The sequence below is a fragment of the Callorhinchus milii genome, unplaced genomic scaffold, assembly GCF_018977255.1.
Source record: "Callorhinchus milii isolate IMCB2004 unplaced genomic scaffold, IMCB_Cmil_1.0 Scaffold4, whole genome shotgun sequence".
NCBI lineage: Eukaryota > Metazoa > Chordata > Chondrichthyes > Chimaeriformes > Callorhinchidae > Callorhinchus > Callorhinchus milii.
The window spans coordinates 79,223,356-79,242,178 of NW_024704745.1; the positions used below are offsets into that span (position 1 = coordinate 79,223,356).

At 44.3% G+C, this 18,823-nt stretch overlaps 1 protein-coding gene across 2 annotated transcripts; it reads right to left on the reverse strand.

Moving 5' to 3' along the window:
• Positions 1 to 390: 390 nt before the first annotated feature.
• On the reverse strand, positions 391 to 18,175 carry LOC103177102 (interleukin-5 receptor subunit alpha-like). Of its 2 annotated transcripts, none has more exons than XM_042334642.1 (11): positions 17,821 to 18,175; positions 12,116 to 12,270; positions 11,328 to 11,485; positions 10,278 to 10,434; positions 8,961 to 9,081; positions 8,146 to 8,324; positions 7,189 to 7,328; positions 5,944 to 6,085; positions 4,051 to 4,150; positions 3,254 to 3,338; positions 391 to 1,441 (listed from the first exon to the last, which is right to left on the reverse strand). In XM_042334642.1, the coding sequence occupies exons 1-11, from the start codon at positions 17,823 to 17,825 to the stop codon at positions 1,373 to 1,375; spliced, it is 1,311 nt and encodes a 436-aa protein (XP_042190576.1). In that variant the 5' UTR covers positions 17,826 to 18,175; the 3' UTR covers positions 391 to 1,372. The 2 variants fall into 2 exon arrangements, with proteins under 2 accessions (XP_042190576.1, XP_042190575.1); XM_042334641.1 differs by having other exon boundaries at positions 391 to 1,444; positions 17,821 to 18,174.
• Positions 18,176 to 18,823: the final 648 nt, after the last annotated feature.

The following is an 18,823-nucleotide window of genomic DNA, read 5'->3' on the forward strand; positions in this document are numbered from 1 at the left end:
TATTGTATTGTGAGCCATCATTATGTTTAAGAGGATCCAAAGACTGCGAGTTCCACATCTGTATTGTCAATTGCACACAGAAATTTCCCCGAATTTGGAATGGAATATGATCTCATACAAAGGTGGACCAGATATTTGAACTCTAGCTTCGTCAGCAAAGTTCTTGGCTTTGAGCCAGAAGATCACAGGTTAAAGCTCCTGATGATAATAATGATAACCTTATATTTGTTTTAGCGTGATTTTATGCCAGGAGGACATCTCCAATGTTGATTATTTTGTAGGCAAACACGCATCAATTTGTGCACAGCAATGTCCGAGGAAACAGCTATGAATGATCTATTATACCTGGGGGATTGTTAGCCAGGACACCAGGAGAGAAACTCCCTTCTCTTTTTAAATAGCGTTGTGGATCTTTAATGTCCACCTGAACAGGCACAAACAATTTAACAGTACAGTCATACATTTTCAAAACTTTATATCACAGCTTAGAAAAAGAGATGCAATCTTTCTCAGGAGCAAACGGTACAAAAAAATACAACTTTTGACATGTGAGGAATACAATTTCACTGTGTACTCTATGTATATATTCACTGTCAACAACACGGATAGTTCTTTAAACAAACATTGAGATGAACATAAAAAGTGACAAAGTGTAAGAAGTAGAGCGGCTCACAGCAGTCTGCAGAAGTAGCTTCACATTGATTGAGGAGTCATTAAAAGGTAGAGGTGCCTCTTGTGATAAAGGGAGGTGCTAATCTGCGTTATTTCTAATAAAGATTTCTTAACAAGTTCCACGGGTGGATTCTAGTCTTTTGCTGACTTTCCCACAACTGTGCATTGAAAAAAAAATTAAACAATCTTAAGTCAATGACTTTTGAGGCTTTTTTCTCACTTCTGACTGTGTTTAATACCAGATTTCTGCAATACTTTGCCTTTGTGTGTGTGTGTGTGTGTGTGTGTGCGTGTGTTGCTTTGCCTCTTTGTGATTATGTATGTGTATTTATTATTATGTGTAGCTCTGCCTCTGTGTGTGTCTCTCTCTCTTTCTACCTCTGTAATGGTGAGTGTTTGTATATGTGTGTCTCTGTGTCTCTGTCCCTCTCTCCCTCCCCCTAATCTGTATTTACCACACTTGCCCAGTTGGGTTCAGCTGTTAAACCTATGACCTGGATTCCTGGCTGAACACACCTTTGTTTGGGAAATATTGAACCTCTATTTCCCAATCACTGGGTGGGTTGGGGCCGAGGGTGGGGATTGCATTGGAGGCCGTACTTTGGGCCGCACGAAACAATCTCAACAACAACTTGCATTTATACAGTGCCCTTCACACTGGACAGCGACCTCAGGCTACCGAGTTGCACATTGAGTCACTTTAGTTTTCTTCAATAGGAGCTGTCGTGCACTCAGCCGCTATCCAGATCTGTTCCTTGTAACCGAGCCACTGCTGTTGGAGGAAGGAGGAGAGGGGAAGAGAAAAAAGATGACATGTATGTTTTATCAGGCTGACGTGACTTAAGTTGCTTTGTGGTTTAAGGTTTAAGGTCAGTGATTCAGAGCAGAATGGGAAAGAAGCATTTCTTCACATAGAGGAGACCACGGAAGGGAGGTTCCACAAGAAGCAGAGGGTGAGATCAAATGGAGCCACGGACCTTCTTCATCGAACCTCTCTTATGGCCGTCAGACAAGATGACTCTTTGGGGCATTTCAGTGAAATACATGCTCAGTGCACATGTGACTAGTGAGAGGATTAAACTCCGGCAGTTACCCCAATACACACCCTCTGAATCCCAAAGCCTTGGCTCTCGCCAACCTGCACCTAATACGCTCCGGAATTAGATAAGCAGCAATCGTCTCTCTGGGGAGGAAGAGAGTGCGCGTTTCATTCCAATCCACGGAAATGTCCAGGTGAAGGTCGTCAAGATGTTGGAGAGAGCTTCACAGCATTTTATTGTAAAGTGCCTTCGCTGAGTGTTGACGACGACGGCAGCCAATATCACACAAACAGCTATGAAGTGAGTAATCAATTTTATTTGGGGAATGTTGGCCAGGACACCAAGAGAAACACTCTTCTCTTTTCGAGAAGCGTCGCGGGATCTTTAACCTCCAACTGAACAACAACAAATTACATTGGTAAAGTGCCTTTCACGTCGGGAGGATGTCCCCAAGGCGTTGGACAGTCAGGGATTTGGATCCGAGCTGCAGGGTTGGATAAGGGCAGGGAGGGTGAGAATAGGAGGATTCTGACCATACAGCCCAACCCAAGCTCTGGCTTCGAGCATCAGCTCAAAGTCCAGAAATGGGGCTTGAAATGTAAAATATAAATGCGCAATTCAATCACGTAGTAACAGTTATTTGCGAACAAGAGTTTTGGATGGGGGGGAGATGGGTTCACAGAGCTCAGCGCAGGAGAGGACACGAGCTGCAGTTCTATCTCTGAATAATCTGAGGCTTGAGGAGGGAGAAGCTGGGACGCCCGGTGAGCAGGGAGTGAGTATTGCCAAGCCTGCATGTAATGAAAGCAACAGTAACAGTACCAATGCTGATTCACTATCCATGTTTAGCATTCTCAGTTCCCTGATTCTTGTTTTCTGTTTCCTGTTCTGTGGTCTGACATTGCTGTGTGTGAACAACAAACTAATAGGTAAAGGCCACTCCCGCCTGTACCTCAGACACTGGGTTCAAACCCACAGATTGGAAGTTGACCTCATTATCTAGAATGTAGACTTGCTCACATCTGCCCCCTGAACCAGACCACCTTTCTTCATCTAAGCCACACTGCCCGTCTCACCCCAAACACTTCCAGCCCATGTGCACAGCTTCTCCAGCTCTCTGTGTCAGACCTTTGCTGCCTCCTCTGATTACACAGTTCCTCAGCCAACTTTGTGTGATCTGCAAATTTAGCGGGTGGGGTGTTGGGGATGGGAGGTCCTGGAGCAGGCCAGTGCCTGCCAAGCGGAGGAAGAGGTTGGTAAAGTTTTAGGTCGCAGAGGGAGGGAGCATAGCAAGACTGTGGAGGGTTTAAAGGCGAAGACGAGGATTGTGAACTCGATTCTCTGGGGGATGGGGAACCATTCATCAGCAGTGTCCGGGAGTCCTGCGGATTTTCATTGGGAAGCACGTCACCTTGGAGTGTTCTCAATGGCAGGGAGACTCCAAGTTCTCGCCGCCAACACCCTCCATGCACACACACACACACACACACACACACCACACACACACACACATACACATATTAATTTCGTGACAAACCCACCTGAAAGTCACCGTTGTATTTTCCAAACAACTCTGGGAACTTTCTCTGGGGATCGGGAACTGGTACGAGCATTTTCTTTATCACCCTGGGGCCAATTAAATGGTCAGAAAGGTCAATTAAAATCAACTTCATCTAAAAAAAAACCAAATGATCAACAAATTGGATCAACAGAACTTCTTTCCTCTTCTATGTCACCAGGTTGCAACAGATGATCAGATAAAGAAAGCTCTTCATCCGTTTGGAGCCCCTGAGGTTGAGATGGATGTAAAGGGCACAACCTTGCCATCATTATACTGCAGCCCTGTTCTTCTCCACCCTCTGTTTGTGTGCTGGTCTCTCTCGGTAGTCTGGTTCCTGAGTCAGGTGGATCAGCAGTACTCCAGAGCACTGCTGAGGGGAGCACAGCCCAGCCGGGCTGATCAGCAGGACTTGGGAGGGCAGATCGGTCACTGGAGATAGGGATGGGGAAGGTGGTCGTAGCTGGATAAGCAGCGGGAAGCTTGCCAGAATGTGTTCTCAATGGCAAACTAAGCAGACTTATCTGGTTAATCTCCAGCAATTGCCCCATCCCTCCAATGCACTTACACGCCACACATTGCATTAAATGTCAACCTAGACTGTATGGGACTTGAACCCGTAACTTTCTGACTCAGGCGAGAGCGCTACCCCTGAGCCAGCCTGACATGCATATCTACACGGAGACCCTGTTTACTTGCCTCCGCTTTATGTGTCACCCCACAATATCAAGACTATTTAAAAGTGCAAGAAAATCACACAAGTATATATCAGAAAATTACCTTTTCAACAAACATATAATGACAAGCACACTCAGGTTCAGAACCACCACAAGTAATATGAGCATCGGAGAACTGGAAAAGCTTCCTGAGTGTTCTGCTTCTGAAAACACAGAGAATATTGCTGACACATCAAAAATATTCACAACTCGGCCAATGCTCATCTTAACCAACAGATAATATTCAAATAATATTAATCCTTGTGTTAGCTATACCGTCTTATCACATCATTGAGACACGAACAACTTGCATTTATACAGCGCCCTTCATATGGGTAGTGTCTGGAGCACTGAACAGTGGTGGAGCTTGACCATGAGCCAAGGAGGAGATGACTGTACACACAATCGAAGAGGAAGGTCCTTAATCTGAAGGAATGGTCCAGCAGAGCGATTGAGACAGAAAGTTCCATGATCTTGAGGGTAATGGCTGGAAGCACAGCCTCTGATGGTGGAGCAGAGGGAACGAGAGACATGCAGGAGGTCTCTCAAAGTGCTTCACAGGATTTAACTGTGAAGTGTAGTGACTGTGTGTTTATAGTGCGGAAATACTCCGTGTATCTGACACGTTGCTTGCTCAGTTCAGGGGCTGACTGTGTATACCTTCCCACTCGCTCCAAATCACCTGAGCCTGTGGGGTACCATTCAGCGCCTTGTGTCTGTTTCTCTCCACCCTCAACTCTCCTTTAAGCCTTTGGCCCTGACCGAGTGCTCCAGCCTTCACTCTCCAGATGTTTTCCAATGTTCAGCCCATTGGCCTCTACATCCTCCCCTTATTACAGGATTTACTGGAAAATGTTTTTTGTCTGTGTATTGTGTGGGCAGTCAGTTACACACAGCAATTTCCTACAAAAGTCACGGTATGAATGATCTGTTTTATTGGGGGGAGTTGTAGGCCGGAACACCAGGAGAGAGAAACTTCCTTCTCTTTTCAAAGCCATGTCTCCATGGCTTGGCACTGTTCCCCATGTAATCTTACAGATTACTCCTTTGGCTCCTTTCCACACTGCCCACCAGTTCTGACCCACCGTGTGCGAGTGAGCCTTCAGCCACCTCTCTCTCTGGAACTCGCTCTCGAAATCCCTCCGCCTCACACCTTCCCTCTCTGCTTTATCATCCCAAGGATCTAGGGAACGAGATAGTTATCCAAGAAGGAGTAAACTACAAGTATACAAAGGAAAAGGGAGGTAAATGGGTCTGAAAGGATTGTTCATTTCATACAGTTCCCTTGTCAATTCTCCTTACCCCTTATCACAGGAACTTCCCAAGTATTTATCCAGCATTGCTCTGAGGTGGAAAATACAGTCAATTTGGGCCCAGGTGGAATTTCTAAACTCCTACATCTCATAGCCATGAGCCAAGCCAAGAAACCTATAAGATCATCAAAGGGCATAATAGAGTAGATAGTGGGAGATTGTTTCCCCGGTTGGAGAAACTAAAACCAGGGGTCACAACCTTAAAATCAGAGGCAGCCCTTTCACACTGAGTTGAGGAAGAACTTCTTCACTCAAAGGGTAGTGAATGTATGGAACTCACTACCCCAAATGGCTGTTGATGCTCAGTCCTTGAACATATTCAAGACTGAAATAGATAGATTTCTTATTGCAAAAGGAATTAAGGGATATGGAGATAAGGCAGCGTCAGGTTATTAGCTGGAGTTAGGTTAGAAGATCAGCCATGATTGAATGGTGGGGCAGAGGCTCGAAGGGCCGAATGGCCAACTCCTGCTCCTACATGTTATGTTATATGTGTTATGTGAACCTGATCTTGTACTGAGCAGTTGGATGTATTTTTAGTGTTATGTTTATTATAGCAGCAACAACACATTTGCATTGATACAGCGCCTTCATGTCGAGGGGATGTCCCAAGGCGCTGAAATTAAAGCTTCAACAACTCTTACCAATAAACACTTCATTGCTCCAGTCACTCCAGAATTGAGAGACACCACAAAACTGTAAGCTGAGGCTGACTTTCACTGAATAGCGCTTTGACGGGATGTAGACCAGAAGTTTGTAATCTGTTCTTTCGTTGACAGAAATATTCTAGAAAATGAATAAAGAGATAATGAGCAAGATAAAAATTAAAATTAAATCAACTGCCATCCGTACCAGGACTATCTACATCAATGATTTGAACTCAGACATAGGAGGTTTGGTATCGAAATTCACAGATTGGTTTGGGGGCTGAGTGGGGATAGTAAATAATGAGGATGGGCACAAAGAAAGAAACCAGCTCTAATCTGTGCACTTTCCTGATTGCTGTATCCACTTATTCCTGGTAACATCCTAATAAATCTACACTACTTTTTCCAGTGTTACTGTATCCTTGCTGTAATATGATGTTCTAATAATAATAATCCTTGCATTTGATATAGCGCTTTTCACGTCTTCTCGACATCTCAAAGCGCTTCACAGAATAGACTGTAAAGTGAATTGACTGTATATTTGTGGGCAAAACCCAGCAGCCAATTGCGCAGAGCAGCGTCCACAAATAGTTATGGATTGAAGTGACCAATTTTTTTTCTTCAGGGATTATTATCAGGCGTGTGGAATAAGGAAACTTGCCCAAGGTTTCACCCTGCCAGGATTCGAATCCAGGTCTCTCGCTTGCCAGGCAAGTGCTCTGACCATTGAGCTACAGGACTCCACTTTAAATGAGGAAGTTGTTCTTTTCCCAGTGGCTAATTTATGGCGGTAATTTAAAAAGCAGCTCAATAGTCAGAGGACTATAAGACTAAATTAAATTTTAAAATTACATTTTATTTTAAAAAAGCGATTCACCAATTGACTAATAACTGTGTGCCTAATTATGACGAGGTAAATAGAGGTGTGTGGAGTAAGGAAACTTGCCCAAAGTTTCGCTCTGACCAGGAATCAAACCCAAGTCCTCTCGCTTGTGAGGCGAATGCTCTAACCATTGCGTTACAGGATTTCACAGCTGCCCCACTCAGCCCCAACCCCTGTGGAACGCCATTTCCTACATTTTGCCGGTCTGAGAAGCTGTCCTTCTCTCCTACTCTTTGTTTTGTGTTCGTAGCCATCTTTTAATCCATTCTGCTGACTTTCCAAGACTCTATAAGCTTAATTCTAGACCCTTGTGACACCTGACCAAAGGCCCCTCTGCCCAAACACTTTATCCATGTTACCTTTTCAGCGTTGTTGGTCCAATCTTTGACATTCAGTAAATAAGCAAAGCATCTCGGGTTGGTAATTGAGGTATTGTCAGATATGTCCCACTTCACAGTGTGATTCACGACTTGAACATTTACAGGTGGGTTGAACTTCTCTGAGAATGAAGAATACAAAGAGCAATGCTATGTGAGTGGGAATGCTCAGGGCAGATCAGAGCAGAACACAGAGAGAACAAATACAGTATAATATAATACTCCTTACAGTTGGATAGACTGTACAGTTTGTTGGCAAATTTGCAGCCAATAAGCGCATGCAAAGTCCCACAAACAGCCATGAGGTGAATAACCAATTTTATTTTGTGGATTGAAGGCCAGGGAGAAACTCCCTTTTCTTTTCAGATAGCGCTGCAGGACCTTTAGCATCACCTGAACAGGCAGAATGGGTGTTGGTTTAATGTCTCATCCGAAGAACGGCACATCTGACAAGCGCTCTGGGGCGCTACCCTGTGTGAGGGGCACTACATAAATGCAGGTGGTTGTTGATGACAATACACCCACTACCACTGTGTTTGATGTCAGCCCAGACGGTGAATACAGAGTCCGGACATGGGGCTTGAACCCACAACCTTCTGCCTCAGAGGTGAAGGTGCTACCGATTGAGCCAGGCTGCACTTATCTGGGTAATTGTTAAATCATCTCAAAGCCCTTCACAGGATTATTAGCCGAGACACTGAGGAGAAACTCTCTTTTATTTTTGAGTAGCGCAGCGGGATCATTAACTTCCACCTTGAACAGACAGATGGGACCTCGGTTTAATGCCTCATCTGAAGGATGGCACTTCTGACAACACAGAGCAACCCCCACCCTCTGCCCGGGACTGCAATAGAATGTTATCCTTGACTATATATGTGTTCACAGTCTACACCTGGGAACTGAGGGGCAGAAAACAAATAAAGGAAACCCGTTTCATACCAAATGAACTTGGTTGAAAAATTCTGTAAATTGGGTAAATCTCAGCTTGTTGACTTGATCCGTTGACAAGTAGAATTACAATTACTTCAGTATCAATCCCATTGACAATGTGGCAGCCGATATGCCTTCCTCTATCATCCTTAAGGTAATCGGTGCAAATCCTGGTATCATCATCCTGTCTTGAAACATGTATTTGTGACATTAATACAGAGATCACACACCAGGGCAGAACCACAACACAGATGGCTTACCTCCAGATTTATGTATGCAGAATGCATCCCTCTAGGGAGACTGCACATTTAGTTCCAATACATAGGAATTTCCATGTGTCGGTGGGATTCATGGAACTCCCAGTTTGGTTTGGATACTCTTAAGCATGGTGATGGGTTTCCACCTTTGTCTGGGACCCAGCTGACCCCAAAAAATTGTTCAGCCATATGGAAACCCATCGCTGTGATTGCTGTGCTAAAGAGTATTCAAACCTGACATGCCTGATAATAATCCCACAAGAAATTTTTTTTTAGAAAATAATTTGGTCACCCAATCCACGACCCTGCTGTGCGCCCTTCACTTCGGGCGACACTGCTGTGCGCAATAGGCTGCAGCGTTTCGCCCACAAATATACAATCAATTCACTTTACATTACAGTTCCACATCCATATGAATGCAATCCATCAACACATGGATATTACGCTGTGTCTGAAACGGGCACTCTCTCCCTGGAGCATGCACCCTGCTTACCTAATCCTGGAGACTTTTATGTGTAGATTGGTGAGAATAGAGGATTTTTCTGTCTGACTGTTCCAGGAGCTTACCTGTAGTGTAGAAAGTACACAATGTCTTCTGGGGCCTTAGTTCCAATTTGCCAGGAACAGTTCATGTATGTATTATTATACACAATGCATGAAATGTTGGCAGCCGCTGTTTCTGGATCTCCTGCAACGATTCCAATAAAATATATATTTAATTCATAAAATTAGACTGAGTTGATACATTCATCCTCACTTGGATCCAAGAATTTTTCTTATGGTCAGCCAGGTGTCTGACACACACAGACACCAGTCACCATGTTTAAGAGTATCCAAACCAAACTGAGAGTCCCATGTAATGCCGCTTTCACATGGAAATTCCTGTGTATTGGAATGGAATGTGCATTCTCTCCCCCGAGGAATGCATCCTGCATGCCTAATTCCAGAGAATATTGGGGTGCAGATTGGCAAGAGGCAAGGATTCGAGTGAGTGTGTGTGTATGGGTTAGGTGGGGTGGGAGTATCTGCTGGAGTTTAATTGCTGCTTGTCCAGCTAAGACTACCCTGACAGTTTGGCTTTGGTTTTCAGGTTTAACAGGAGGTGAGTGGGAAGAATCCCTGCTCGCCAGTAACCCTGGAATTCCTCAAGACCAGACCATCGTGGGAGCTTTGTGAAAAAAGCCTTAAATTCAGTAGCCTGCGTTCAACTCAACTGTCACCCACCGACACCCATGCAAATTCCTTGCATTGCCTCAATCCCTCCGTCTTGCCTCCCTCTTTGCCCGTCTTCAAATCGCACCTGAAGACTTTCTTCTTCGACTGTGCCGTGGATCACCTCCTCTCCCTTTCCTGTTGTTAAGCGCCTTGGAATGTCCCCACAATGGGAAAGGTGTTATACAAATGTAATGTGTTGCTGTTGTGAAATCAGCTGTACCTATACACCTACACATAGCTTTATAACTGCAAATTTATTGATTTTTGTACGTAGAATTATCAAATTATAGAATTATACAGCAACAGAAAGAGGCCATTCAGCCCATCTTTGTATCTTTGAAAAGAGCTATTCAAATCAATTCCACTCCCCTGCTCTTTCCCCATAGCCTTGCAAGCTTATCCTCCCCAAATAATTATCTACTTCTCTCTGTAATGTTCCTATCGAATTGGCTTCCACTACCCTTTCAGGCATCTCAAGACTTTCCCATGCCTTTGACCATACCTTCGATCACCTGCCCTCCCTATCCAGCTTCGTGTGTGAATCCACTCCACTGTTAAGCTCTCCGAGTTGCTACTCACATGAAGGGCACCATATAAAGGTATGTTGTCACTATATTAACACTTAACAAGTTGCCAACACAAGCAGCCTCCCCTCCCTCACCGGCTTACCTGAGGCGGGCGGGTAATGCATTTCAGTCCAGTTGCTTTCGGCTTCCATGGAATCAAAATTAATGGGTTTCTCTATGATTACATTCTTCACTTGCATGTCCACTCCCCTGTGCAACTCAAAATCGTCCGTGTACTCTGGGTCTTCCATTCTGGAGGCCTACAACACAATTCCCAAATCTCAGTGCTAGTGATAAAATGGTTATTCCAGATCCGCTGGCCCACCCGCTTGGAGGCTTTTACCTGATGTTTGATATCATTATCACTTGGTACTGCAGACTTATATAACTGCCAAACTCTAACATTTGGTGTCAGTTTAGTAAATAATAAACCTAGGCCTGGATATAGCATCTTCCAATCCATCTCCTCCATCCCCTCCCTGTCTCAAAAGCTATCTCTTGGAAATCGCCTATGGCCCCTTCCCACTTCCCCCCCCTCCTCTCTTCTCCTCAGCGTCTGACCTCATCTTTGAACAGTCTCATTTCCACCCCAAGGCATTGCCTAACATCAAGGGCTCTGTATAAAAGCAACTTATTGTATGACATCAAATGTGTGTCAGCCAGGTTCAGTGGTAGCCCTCTCATTTCTGACTCAGAAGGTTGTGAGTTCAAGTTCCGTGTCGGGATTTGGAATCACATCGTCTAAACTGACGCTCCAATGCAGTGCTGTGGGGCTGTTGCATTGTCAGAGCCACAGTCCTTCGGTTGAGATGTTTAAACGAGGTTCTGTCTCCTTTTCATGTGGATGTTAAAGATCCTGCGGCCCTATTCACAAAGAGAAGGGAGTTTTTCCCTCCCAGTGTCCTGGCTAACAACCCCCCAAATAAAATTGGTCACTCACTCCAATACTGTTGGTGGGACATTGCGGTGCGCAATTGGCTGCTGCGTTTCGCCCACACAATACACAGTTAATCCATTTTACAGTATCGTCTGTGAAGGGCTATGAAATGTCTCACAGATGTGATAAGATGCCATGTCAAATGCAAAGATTATTACTAATATTGTTATTAAATTATTAAGCGACTCGACGAATTAAGTAAAAATTAAAAGTTACCGGTTGCCAAGTCACTGAATCATTGTATTTCCACTCAAACTGGTAATTGATCGAGAACATCTTGTGGATGTCTTCACTGAGGTTACTGTTCCAAGATATGGACAGCTCTCCCAACTCAATCTCCTCCATATGAACGTCTGCGGGCGGATTAATTTCCGCTGGTTAATCAATAAAAAGAAATCCAAATTAATTCAAAGAGACATTGTCAAAAATAGCAACAGCTTGCATTGATCTGTGGCCCTTCACGTGGGATAGAATCTCGGGGCGTTGTACAGTGTCAGGGTTGGATACCGAGCAAGGGAGAAGCGGGAAAGGGAGGGTACGATTGAAGAGGTGGGTCTTGAGGTCGATTTAATGATACAATACAATACATGTTTATACAGCACCATTCATGTCAGGAGGATGCCTCAAAGTGCTGACAAAGCTAGATTGGCACCCGAGTTAGGGGTGGGAGCTGAGAGGGTTTTCCGGACGGGAAAGATTACTGAAAGTTCAATCAACAAGTTAAGTTGTGAAATGGGCTTGAACAAGGGAGGGTGGAGATAAGTCAAAGGGACTTCAGGATGGAGTTCCAGACAACAGGGCAGAGTGGCTGAAAGCTCGCTCGTTCATGGTGGGACAGTAGAAGATCAAACAGGCTGGTGCTTGCTGAGTGTAGGGAAGAGTTGGGTCAGCGTGGTTGAAGGAAGTTGCAGAAGTGTGTTGGAGGAGTGGGGAGGAAGATCGTAGAGGGAAGTTAAATTGACCAGCGTTGCTCAGAATGGGTGGATACACACGGAAATACTTACAGAGATCAGTGAGTTTCTCCAAGTTGTCAGCGCTGAGCACAATTGGCACCGCAATAGTCAGCACATGGAAATATATAAACAGCAACATAACAGAGATCCTCAGGGAGAAACAGCGGCCAGGGAAATAATGGGTTCTGAGTGAACAGCCCAAATACCTAAAGCAAAAGAAATGATTGGTCAAATGACAAATATAAAGCCATATTATTTTATTGGTAATGATTTATAAACATGAGGCAGGTGCACAGTCCTGTGGATGATGGGCCAGACGGCCTGGATTATTGGCAGGACTTGAGAGGAGCTGCCAATCACTGGGGGTCAGAAGCAGGGAATCTCCCCACTCAGTTCCTGGTAACTCTGCAAGTGAAAAGCCCAGACGGTAGTGAGGGCAGTTGCCCGGCTGGAAAGCTTAACAGACAGTCAACAAACCCTCCTAGATCTGCCTCAGATTCCTGCTTGGCTAGTTCCAATCCATCAGGAACTTGTGTTTTTTATCGTTGACTGCAAGTGGGTCCATCTTATATCATAACTACTTGAAATAAATTCCTCACTGTTTCAAAATTTAGGGAACCTATTTCATAGATTTACCACTCGCTCACTGAAATAATGTTTTCTATTCCTCCGGTCATGAAAGGCACTATATAAATGTAATTTTGGATTGTACTGTTTCCGCAGTTTATCATAAAACATTTTATCATGGTCTCTACATTATCCAGTTCCTTTAGAATCACCTCTCAACCTTCTCTTCTCCAGTGTGAACCCGCCCAGTTTTCGTAGTGGCTTCAATTTATTGTCAATAAGGACACCCCCGGTTCTTTTCTTGGTACTCAGAGACGTTAGTTTGTGAAACGTTCTCTCATTTCGTCAAATGGCTCTTGGAAATCTTGACGCACTACTGTACCATATGACATATGACTTCCCACAATTTGCAATGTCACTTCCTCAAAATAGTTTGGTCAGGCAAGATCTACCCTTTCGAACCCATGGTAGTTGTCATTTATTAAGTTGCAGACTGGCACTGTTGGATAAAGGCATCCCTAATAATCCTTCTATTTTGGTAGAGGAGCTTTCACGTTGGGAGTATAGGCAACACTATAAAGTGCAGGTTTCTTTGTAGGCAAATGTGGCAGCGATTTTTTGCACAGCTACACAGCAATGTCTCACAAGCAACTATGAAGTGAATGCCCAATTTTTATTCAGAGGATTGTTGGTCAGGAAACAAGGAGAAAGTCTTTTCTCTTTTCAAATAGTACCAAGGGATCTTTAACATCCACTTGAACTGTCACAGAGGGGATCTCGATTTAACATCCGAAGGACAGTACCTCCAACAATGCAGCACATCCCTAGCACTGCATTGGAGTGGCGGTTTAGACTATATACAATACAAAATTATCTTTGTAAAGTGCTTTCACATTGGGAGGACACCTCAATGCGCTGAACAGTCAGGGATTAGAACCCGAGCAGTGGGTGGGGGGTTGGGATCAGGGAGGGTGGAGGGCAGAGAGGGCAGGAGGGTGGCCGAAGACTCGGTCAAAGAGGAGGGTCTTGAGGCATGCCGTGAAGGAGGCAAGGGAGAGAGCGAGACGAAGGGACTGTGGGAGGAAGTTCCAAAGGGGGATATGTGGGATATGAGTCCAAAGTCCCAACGTGAGGCTTGAACCCAAAATCTTATGAATCAGAAGTGAGAGTGCAATCAACTGAGCCAGGGTGACACACTCTAGGCATCTCTAGGGAAGAGGTTAGAAGGTTAGAATTCATCTTCAGAGATGGCATCCCACAAGTAAAACTTTACATTCTCAAGAATTCTGCACGATTGGAAAGAGGACAATCTTCTACTGAGCAGCCTCTCAAATCTGTAAACCAGGTATTGAACCTCAGTATTAACAGTCCTTTAGCAGCCTGAGGTCACCTTCCCTCCCCTTTTTTCTTCTCCTTCTTCTGGGGCAGTGCCCAGACCAGATAAATACACTATCTACAACACAAATTCACATTTATGCAGCGCCTTTCGCATCGGGAGGACTTCTCAAGATGCTTGATAGACCTCGTTTGGCTACTAAGCTGGGGGTTTGAGCCAAAGGGTGGTGGATAGGGGAAAAATGAATGAAGACACGATCGAAGAGGAAGGTCTTGAGATGGACCTTAAATAAGGTGAGGGAGGGAATGAATCAGAGGAACTCCAGGTTGGAGTTTGATGTCTCCTATGTAAAATGGCATCTCGGTTCCCCCCCACCCCAGCACAGTGTCAGCCACGACTGCAGGAGATCAAAGGCCCAGATGTGAAACTTGAACCCACGACTTTCTGACTCAGAGGCAAAACTGTGTGAGGTGACTGAGCAAGGCTAACCATTGTCAGTGGGGAGAAAATTAGATTAACATAGATTTACATAGATTGTAATAATAATAATCCTTTGTTTTGATATAGCCGTTTATCACATCTCAAAGCACTTAACAGAACATAATGTAAAGTGGATTCACTGTATATTTTGTGGGCGAAACACAGCAGCCAATTGAACACAGAAGTGTCCCACAAACAGTTGTGGACTGAGTGAACGGATTACATAGTGGATTCATGCAGTTTAGTGGCTAGAGCATTCGCCTCGCAAGCGAGAGGACCTGGGTTCAATTCCATAAGCTTCTGTTTACCTAGCAGTAAGCAAGAAGGATGGTGGATCGCTTTCCTGCAGGTAATAATCCATCTAACAAAATAATAATAATAAATTGGTCACTCAATCCACGACTCTTTGTGGGACATTGCTGTGTGCAGTTGTGGCCACATTTCACCCACAACATATACAGTCAATTCACATTACAGTGCATTGGAGTCCTGTAGCTCAGTGGTTAGACCACTCGCCTCGCAAGTGAGAGACGTGGGTTCGATTCCTGGCAGGGAGAAATGTTGGGCAAGTTTCATTACTCCACACATCTCTGTTTACCTCGCAGTAAGTAGGAACCCGGCTGTTAGTTGATTGGCGGATTGCTTATTCCTTCAATAAATAATAAATTAGTCACTTCAATCCACGACTGTTTGTGCAATTGGCTGCCATGTTTCACAAAATATGCAATCAATTCACTTTATGGTGTATTCTGTGAAGCGCTTTGAGACATCTTGAAGATGTGATAAGGCACTATATCAAAAGCAAGGATTACTATGATTATTAATTGTACATAGATTCTATGACACAAACAGACCATTCAGCTGAACTAGTCCCTTCTCCCTCATGTATATATTGAGCTTCCTCTGAAATCCATCTGTGCTATTTGATTCAAACTCTGTAAAAAGAATAATTCAAAAGGGGAATAATAAAGGAAATATGGGAAAAGCACTGGAAACTGACATTAATATGATAAATCACTTGGAATCTAGTAAAGAGCAGAGCTTCAGACAAGAACCAAATGGTGACAATTTTCATTCCTCAAACAATTTCTAAGCTTTCAAGTTTACGAAGGTCATTGGAGAGGCTGAGAGCAAAAAAAAAGTTGATAACTCTTCCATTTGATATAACCTCTTGTCATGTCTCAAAACGCTTCACATAATTTTTTACTGCAAAGTGTGGTGACTGTGTATTTTTGCTGATGAACGTGGCAGCCGATTTACACACAGTAAATGTCCCCACACATAGCTGTGAAGTGAACGAGCAATTTTGTCGATCGTTTTACCATGTAAAGAGTTTGTGGCAGATGTGCTGTTTGCCAGCCCTGAACGAAACCCACTGGCTAAGTTTGGTTCTTCGACAAAAGCAGAAGTTCATCAAACTTCTGCCCCGTTCCACTCCTCCGCTCCAAATGTCTCCCCTGCCCACCACCTCTCACGACCCCTCACTTCTGAAATAAAGAGGGGTGGGGGGGGGTGTGGGGGGGGTTGGTCAGACATTAAAGATCCTGCTGGAAAAGAGACGGGAATTTCTCCTGGTGTCCTGACAATTCCTCACACACATTCCCTCCTTCCACACCCCCATCTCTCATTCACATCATAGCTGCCTACGGGACCTTACCTACAAACTACAGTTACCACATTTAATAGCAATTACCCGTAACAGTTATTTTAATAATAGTAATTCTTGCATTCAGTACATCGTCTTCCTCATTGCTTCACAGGATTTATTGTAAACTGCGGTGCCTGTGTGTTTTGTGGGCAAACAGCTGATGTTTTAGATGTTTAGACGTATGGGTGACGATTGAAATGCAATGAGTGTTATTATTATACATTGTCATTCATAAAGAAACTGACGAGTAGGTGGGGAACAGAACAGCGGTTTGAGGAAGATCAATGCAGTCATTAGCGTGCACTAGCAATCCTTTTTTAGAACTTTTTACTTTGAAACAATTTTCTTTGCCATTTCTAAAAAACAAATTTAATTCCTTGCCCGGCTGTTTGCCTCTCTGTCCTTAATCTGACCTCCTCTCACTGAGGTGCCCCCTCCGCCCTTCCCCCTGCCCCCACCGCCCCCACCTCCAGTGGCTAGAGGTTCTTCCCTACCTGATAGTTGGATGATAAAGATCCCACGTCACAATTTGGTAAGAGAAGAGAGTTTCTCCCGGTGTCCTGGTCAACAATCCGCAGGATAAAATCAGTCATTCACTCTGTGGCTGTATGTAGGACATCCGTGTGTACAAATTGGCTGCTGTGTTGTGATTCAGGACCTCTGTTTAACGTCTCATCTGAAGGACGACACCTCCCACATCTCCCACATTGCAGCTCTCCCCCCAGCACTGTGTTTGAGTGTCAGCCTACACTGAGTTCAAAGCTCTGACAACCTGAATTTGAACCCAGAATGTTATGACTAACCAGCGAGTGGCCACAAAGCTGAATCCAACTGAGACTGCAGAGCTCAAGTAAAGTTTGAGTTGGGGAAAGCCATTGATGGGTCCCCAAACCTTAGCTCTTTGAATTTAGGTTAGCAGCGTGCGTCCCTCCAGAGAGCGAGAGCAAGAGAGAACACATTCCATTTCAGACATGGGCAAATCTCCATGTGTGGCTGGCATACACAAAACTCTCAGCCTTAAGCAGGAACTGACACCCGATTAACCAAAAAATAAGAGCGATGGTCTCCCTGTTTAACCTGGTAAACCTGGACATCTTATAAAAGACAATAGAAGCCACTTTGGGAGACAACAGACAAACGTATAGACCCCTCAGGGGGTAATTGGGTTTAGAATCAGTCAGCAACACTTGCTCTAGTTAAGAAGGAGAATAAAGCACTGCTCTCTGTTTCTCTTTCTCGAGCAGATACGTTACAATAAAACCCTCTTTTCGATAACAAACCTTGTATTTGGTACAGTGCCTTATCAGGTCATCGTGATGTCGCAAAGTACTTCACAGGATTTAACTATGAAGTGTCGTGACTGTGTATTTTTGTAGGCGAACGAGACAGCTAATTTGCACGCAGCGATGTCCCACACAAACAGCCATGAAGCCGGTGACTGATTTTATCTGGAGGGATTATTAACCCCATAAAAGCGATCCGCCAAATGACAAACAACCGTGTTCCTCTTTACTGCTCGGTAAATAGAGGCGCATGGAGTAAGGAACCTCACCCAACGTTTCGGCCTGTCCGGGAATCCAATACGGATCCTTTCACTTGCGAGGCGAGTGCTCTAACCATTTTTATTAAAAGAGGTTTTAGTACCCCATTCAGGGCAGGAGAGAGAAACAAGTAAAATAAACACACACACAAAGTTATATTAAATACATAAATAAAATAACTTACCCCATTCAGAGCACGAGAGAGAAACAGAATTCAGGTGTGAAAGCTCTTCTAATGCCTTCCTGTGTCTTAGGTGCTTGTGGAAAAGAAGTGTGAGCGATTAACAGAGAGAGAGAGTTGGCCAGGGAACAGTTTACTTTTGTGCTTGCCTCTTCGTGGTTTTCGAGATAAAGATTTTTTTTTGCTCCTCAATGGACGTAGAAGGAAATTCCGTCTCCAATCCAAACACTTTCTGTTTGTGTGAAACTGAGCAGCTCACTATCTCTCTGCGGCGGTTGCCCTGTCAAGCAGCAGCAATAGCAAAGCTTCCTGTTCTGTCTACTTCACAGCCGCTCTGGTTAGAACTGGGGACCTTCCACCCAGTCCAGCACTGGATGATCTCCAGCTTCGCTAAAGTCAGACCATGACTGGCTACCGTTTCATATTTCCTGTGTCATAAACAATAATAATTCTTACAATAACTTGTGATGATTGTAATTGTTCTTGTTGTTATTGTCACTTATTCCAATGTCCCACTTTGTGTAATACAAGCAGGAACCAGTACCCTCTTATTAATGACCCTTGTATTTGATACAGCGCCTTATTACGTTACCGAGAGCTCTCAAAGTGCTTCACAGGATGTACTGTAAAGTGCAGTGTGTGGACGAGTTAGATGGGAAATTCAGAAATTTCCGAGTGCCCCAGAGAATAGTTCCAGATATTTGCTCCAGAGTCTGACATCTGGGTGATTGACAACTCAGAGCTGCCAATCATTCCCCCAGAGCCCACCCTCCCTAGTGAATCACTATAGATAGCTCCATCACTGCCCAGATCCCGCCCTCCTGTTTAAGCTGTCACTGAGCTTTAGGAGGTTTGACATGGAATCATATTACAATTACAAATAACACAAAAATAAACTAAATAAAAACTATGATAATAATAATTTGGTCACTCAATCCACGACTGTTTGTGGGACGCTGCTGTGCGCAATTGGCTGCCACGTTTCGCCCACGAAATATACAATTCA